The 5876-nt window shown below is 40.1% G+C and overlaps 1 protein-coding gene across 1 annotated transcript; it reads right to left on the bottom strand.

The window, feature by feature from the left end:
* Positions 1-795: 795 nt before the first annotated feature.
* Positions 796-5588, bottom strand: LOC140773169 (linoleate 9S-lipoxygenase 6). The gene is made up of 8 exons (XM_073115595.1): positions 5327-5588; positions 4937-5226; positions 4185-4428; positions 2840-3181; positions 2563-2756; positions 2157-2464; positions 1792-2055; positions 796-1678 (listed from the first exon to the last, which is right to left on the bottom strand). The coding sequence occupies exons 1-8, from the start codon at positions 5523-5525 to the stop codon at positions 925-927; spliced, it is 2595 nt and encodes an 864-aa protein (XP_072971696.1). The 5' UTR covers positions 5526-5588; the 3' UTR covers positions 796-924.
* Positions 5589-5876: the final 288 nt, after the last annotated feature.

The following is a 5876-nucleotide window of genomic DNA, read 5'->3' as shown; positions in this document are numbered from 1 at the left end:
TGCGACTTTACCGAACGGATTTTGTAATTTAAATACAAATACTTTTTTTTTAAAATTTTAATATAATTTTATTATTATAGAGGGAACATAATTTATATATTCTAATTCTATTATTATAAATTAAAATTTTAAATATAATTCAATTGTAAACGCCCAGAGTTTATCCTTTACTCATGTTTACAGTTAGAAATTAAACACTGCAATTAAATTGTAAAACTTAATTAATATATTAAGTAATAAATTTTTCTACATATATTATTTGACTACCCAAATAATTTAGTCATAAAACTTACCCTTATAAATAGTGTATTTTGTGAAGAGATTGGAAGTTAGTTTAATGGAGTAGAAATTTTGGTTTGATTCATGGATCAGATAAGAGAGAGAGAGAGAAAAAAAAGACTAATTTATTCTTGAGAAGTGAAATGGGTGATCTAAAACTTTCAGTCAATCTATTAACAAAGAATTCTAGTGCAAAGGTAAGGTTTTGTAACCCAGAAGGAGAGAGATGGACAAGAGGTAACATGAAGAGTAGGCCCAAAGGCTGCCCAATGGGTTTGGGAGGGAGAAGGAGTATTTTAACAGATAAGTAATGGAAGGACTATTTTAACTATTTTTTAATAATTTGGAAGGAGTCATTCAGTAAAAGAAAAGGAACCACAGTTTTAGAGGGTGAAAGTGTATGTATCCCTTTTTATTCCATTCCCTCCATTATTACATCTTTACTACTACATTGACATACATATATATATATATATATATATATATATATATGCCAAAGAAGAGAAAAGAGATACATGCTCGCAATGCCATGCAAGGCGATTTTATTTATCCGCAATCAAACTAAGGACATAATAAGCACATCAACCTTCATTTATTCCACTCCTCTCCATCTTACTAGAAATTACCTCTTCCCATCCATTCCAATCAAATGGAGACACTGTTAGGTATCCCTTTACCGGTGAGCCCAACTCCACTGGTTGGAAAGAGCAAGGTGTAAGGCATCTTAACCGGCCCATTCCTATTCTTGAGGCTAACATCCTTGTTCCTCTCGATAATATCATTCTCAACCTTACTTAACGCTGCCTTGAACTTCTCCAACGCCTGCAACGCCTTCTGGTCCGTAGTCCACTCCGGACTATCCCTCTGCCCGAGGTAGACCTCGTCCGAGGAGTGCGTCGACAAGATCTCGATCAGCGACACGCCGAGAATGGTCTGTAGTTGGCTCGTGATGCTGGATAGGAACACCTTGTCGGGATTCTTCTCCAGCTCAGCGTACTCGGCCGTGCCGGGCTCTGGCATGAAACGCCGGCTTATGGTGGGGCGGTTGGGGAGGTAGCCGGCGTAGGGGTACTGGCCGAAGTTGACGGCGGCGTGGAGGGCGGAGGCCACCCAGATGATGGTGTTGCATGTGTGGGTGAGCTCCGAGACGGTCTGCATCTTGGGCCACCATGGCTCGTCCTTCTTGTCGCCGTGCCCGACCTCGCGCACTTCCTTCCACCACGCCTGCAGCTCCACGTCGGCCTGGACGGCGGCGTCGGTGGGGTAGTAGATCGCACAGTAGTCGGTGACCCAGGTCTTGATCGCGAACCAAATTGAGAGGCCGTCGACGGCGTAGGGGTAGTCTTCGATCAGAAGACGAAGGTCGTCCGGACGTTCTGGGTTCCCCACCATGACTCCTCTGCAGCAATAGGCCAGATTTAGATACTCTCCCTCTCTTATCTCTTTGGCCAAAAAAAAACTCTGTTTCGTCACTTTGATGTGTTGTTAATTATAGGACGACGGAGTCCATACCTTTTGATGAGATCGGCGGGAAGGCCTTGTTCCATGAAGTTCCAGCTCTTATAGACCTTGGAAGACATCTCCATGGCGTACTTAGAAGGAAAGACCGTCAACTCGAGGATGCCGCCGGCGTTGATCAATGTCTGACGAGCCAAGGCGTTGATGTTCATCGTGTCACGGTAGTGCGGGCTCAGAAGCTTGTAGATCGGATGGAGTTGGCTCAGTTGCCGGTTCGTCGCGATCACGAATGGCTCCATCGTCGCATGGGTATTCAACCTATAATTTTAATTAAAAAAAAATCATATATCTACAAATAATTGTGAGATAGATTATGAGTGGAACCTGTTATATATATATATATATATATATATATATACCAGTGGCTGATGAGCTGGTGGACGCCGGAGTCGTTGACGGTGGCGTAGGCCTTGGCCAACTGCCAAAGGGATCCATCCACCCCTGTCTGAGATGGAGTGAAGACTTTGCTCACTGCACCGTGCTGTTCTCCGTCCGGGTGGGGCAGGCTGAGCTCAATCGCCAAGGGCTTGAGAGTGGAGTCATCTTGCAAAAACAGCACGGTTCTGGTTGCATATATCTTGTTGGAAGTAGTAGAGTTTATGCGGTTCAGGTATGGAAGCAAGGTGTCATGGTGATCCAAGATGAAAAGTCTCTTATCCTCCAAAGCCTACACAAACATGGGTGACTCGATGTTATATAAGTAAATATAAAAGCAACTTCAAATCAATTCACTTACAGCTAACTGAATTCGTTTATGAAATATACCTTATCAACAGTTCGACCACCTAAGTTCTTCTCAATCTGAGCTGCTGTTATTGTGCTGTTCTGGTTGCCATACAAGCTCGAATCAAGTTTGCTCTTCGGAGGGAATTCCTCCAGTCGTCGGATGATCAAAGGATTCACGCCGGCGAGCATTTCTCGCGCGAATTCTTCGTCGGTTCTCCAAGCCCATTCATCCTCTACAAATTCAAACAAAATTAAAATCACCAGTGTACTACTAATGCATGCTTATGTTCTTGAAACATGGATAGTAATTAATTACTTTGGATGACTTGAGGCTTGGGGAGCTTGAGCAAGCGTTGGTTGCCTTCAGTGCGTAGCAGTTCCTTGATCATCTCAAAAGGGATTTTTTCTCTGAGCTCGTTAAGGAGGGGGATATTTGGAACAGGGAGGCCTCCCTCGTAGAGCTTAAGGACGTCCTCGAAGGAGTCGAATTCGTTAGGGGTGCCATCGAAAATTCCATCAAGGATGGGGAGAACGGACTGGGCCAGAGCTTTGATGGCGTAGGTGAGGAAGTCCGCCATCTTCAGGTGTCCAAATCGCTCATCTCGAGGCACGTAGATGTCCAAGCTCAGCAATGGAAGTCGGCTCTCCGAGTTGGGATCTGTTCTCGAAGGAGTAAACACGGCGCAGTATTAGATGATAGTTGCCGATTTTTCTAACTTGTGACAAGATTAGCTTCAAAGTTAAGTTGGTCGGATGATACGTTGATATCCGAATATCCAATACGAATTCATATCCGATTTTTTTCCAATAATCTATAAAAATAAAATAATAGTATTTAAAACAATAACGGTATATTTACGTAGTTTAAAATATTTTGAAAATACGTGCTATTAAATCTACTTTTATTTTTTCCATAAATCTATAATCTACTTTCAATAGTTCTTAAGCAAAATATATGGTTTAATCTGAACATAATAAAAAATATATATATAATAGTATAGGGAACATAATTAATGTGGACAGCTATGAAAAGAATAATGTTTTTAAATTTTAAAATTTACAAATAAAATTAAGCTTGTTGTAAAATTATTAGATCTATTGTCTTATATGATAAAATACAACTCTGAAATTTAAGTCAGTAGACATGTTTCTTTTTAAGTTGCAAGATAGGACAGTCAGTCAACCAAATTAATTTGTATTATATTATGACCTTTTCATCAAGATGTGGTCATGGTTTTTGTGCATCTTTTGATTTCATATCTCACAATTATAAAATTATTAGATCCTATTGTCTTAATGTGATAAGACACAACTCTGGAATTTAAAACTTTTAAGGTATAGTAAACTAGTTTAAAAAAATTAAAGTCTAAATGGGCCAAGTAGACATGTTTCTTTCCAAGTTGCAAGATAGGACAGACAGTCCATTCACAAGACAACGAAATTAATTTGTATTATAGTATGACATTATGATCAAGATGCAGTCATGCTTTTTGTGCATCTTTTGATTTCAGATCTCACAATTATATAACAATAAATATATATATATAGAGTTTGAACAATAAAAAATTAGTGGATATGAATTGTTTTTCAGTATATTATAATATGTCTAGTAGGTTAGACTTCTCGGATAAGAATGGTCATCGGAAGATGATATATAATACCTTTCTTGGAGGCCGGTCGGCCGGTCTTTCCACGCCGAGGGTATGGGTATTCGGCAGATCCCCCGAGAACCGGTCGAGCCAGTGACGCCTTCTGGTCAGGATTACCTAGGTCATTGTAGTATGCGTAGTTGTAGACTCGGTCCCATTCTTGCAGCTGCCCTGATACATAGTCTCCTTTGAGGTGATAAAGTTCATCTTCTCTGTATGGTAGCAGAGGGCCTGGCGTGTTTGATTTTAGATACGTCTGCAATTATTAATAATAAATTTTGTCAACAAAGACACTAAATTAATAATTAATAATATTTTTTGTAATAAATTATATATAAAAGATATTTAAAGGGCGTAAAGAAGAAGGCATTCTCCTTATATATATATATATATACTAACTCCTATATACGTGATTAATCTTTAAATATTTAAAACGTCATCAGTTGAAAGGAAACTTCTTAGTAAGTACATATACAAAATAACCATATGCATTACTAATTTACTTGTTGGCCTCCACCAACCAGACTACCAGAGTAAATGTTATCTATATATATATATATATATATATATATTACTGGACTTTTGTACTTTCCTCAGAGAGTCAAAAGAGACTGGTCATTTCACTAGGAAAGAATAATCAACGCGTGCTTTAGACGCAAAGACTAAGTCTTGAATGCTGATAATAGAAGACGAAGACGAAGACGAAGAAGAAGAAGAAGTGATGTAGATGTAGATGTAGATGTTAAAATGAATATACTACTCACACTGTTGGCGAAGAAGATGCGATCGTACTTGTACTTCTCCACCGGATAAACCCAAGAGTTGCAGACGAAGTGGATTCTTCCCTTGCCGGGGAAATTCTCTATAGTGACGGTCTTCAGGAAGAACTCGGAGGAGTGGTGGTTCTTCACTATGATCGCCCCTGGAATCCCCTGCTTCTCCTCCCAACGGAACGTCAGACTGTACTTCGACTCGCCGGCGGCGATCGCCTTCAAGATCGACACGTAGTTCTCCAAGTACGCCGGTGGTCCTATCACTCCTCGGTTCCCGTTATCTGCATCAAAACACACAAAACAAAAAAGCCGATCACCTCTTTGCCTCTTCTCATACACAAACCAATCATGGGCATCGGCGGAGGAGGTAGGCTTGCTTACTGGGGTCGCCAACGGTGGCGCTGACGAGCTGGAGGGAGATGCCCTGGCCGAGGAGCTCGCCGATGTTGTCGATCACGTTGGCGCCGAAGTCATTGAAATCGAGGACATTTTTCTTCATCAAGACCACCGTCGCCTTGACCGGCACGGTGCCCTTAATTCCTCCGATGACATTGCCGACAATATTCCCGATGCCGATCATATTTCTCCGCCTAACTAATTAAACTTTGCAGAAGAAGTAATAAGGAGAAGGATGGATGAGTAATATAGAGATGGTAGGGGGGGCTATTTATAATGCTAGTAAGTGATGCTCTTCTATTTTTATATCCATGTAGATATATTTTTTTTTTATAAAAAAACCCCTACTCGGATAGATATTTATTAATCCTTTCGTGTTATCCACGTGATATTTAATTTAGTGCAAACTTCTGTGCTTATCACGTGACGATTGTCCCACGTTTGTTCCCACTTCCCATATATATATATATATATATATATATATATATATATATATATATTGAGGTTAAATATATTTTATGGTCTTGCACTTATA

This window comes from Typha angustifolia, chromosome 13 (genome assembly GCF_048772165.1).
Source record: "Typha angustifolia cultivar Huaian chromosome 13, ASM4877216v1, whole genome shotgun sequence".
Classification (NCBI taxonomy): domain Eukaryota; kingdom Viridiplantae; phylum Streptophyta; class Magnoliopsida; order Poales; family Typhaceae; genus Typha; species Typha angustifolia.
Note: the sequence above shows the minus strand (reverse complement) of the source record. Positions and strands in the feature narration are given on the sequence as shown.

Coding starts and splice junctions, on each gene's coding strand:
- LOC140773169 (XM_073115595.1), bottom strand. CDS start 5,525: ATGATCGGCATCGGGAATATTGTCGGCAATGTCATCGGAGGAATTAAG. Junction 4,429..4,936: donor GCATCTTCTTCGCCAACAGT/GTGAGTAGTATA, acceptor TAATAATTGCAG/ACGTATCTAAAATCAAACAC. Junction 2,465..2,562: donor GTGGTCGAACTGTTGATAAG/GTATATTTCATA, acceptor ATGTTTGTGTAG/GCTTTGGAGGATAAGAGACT.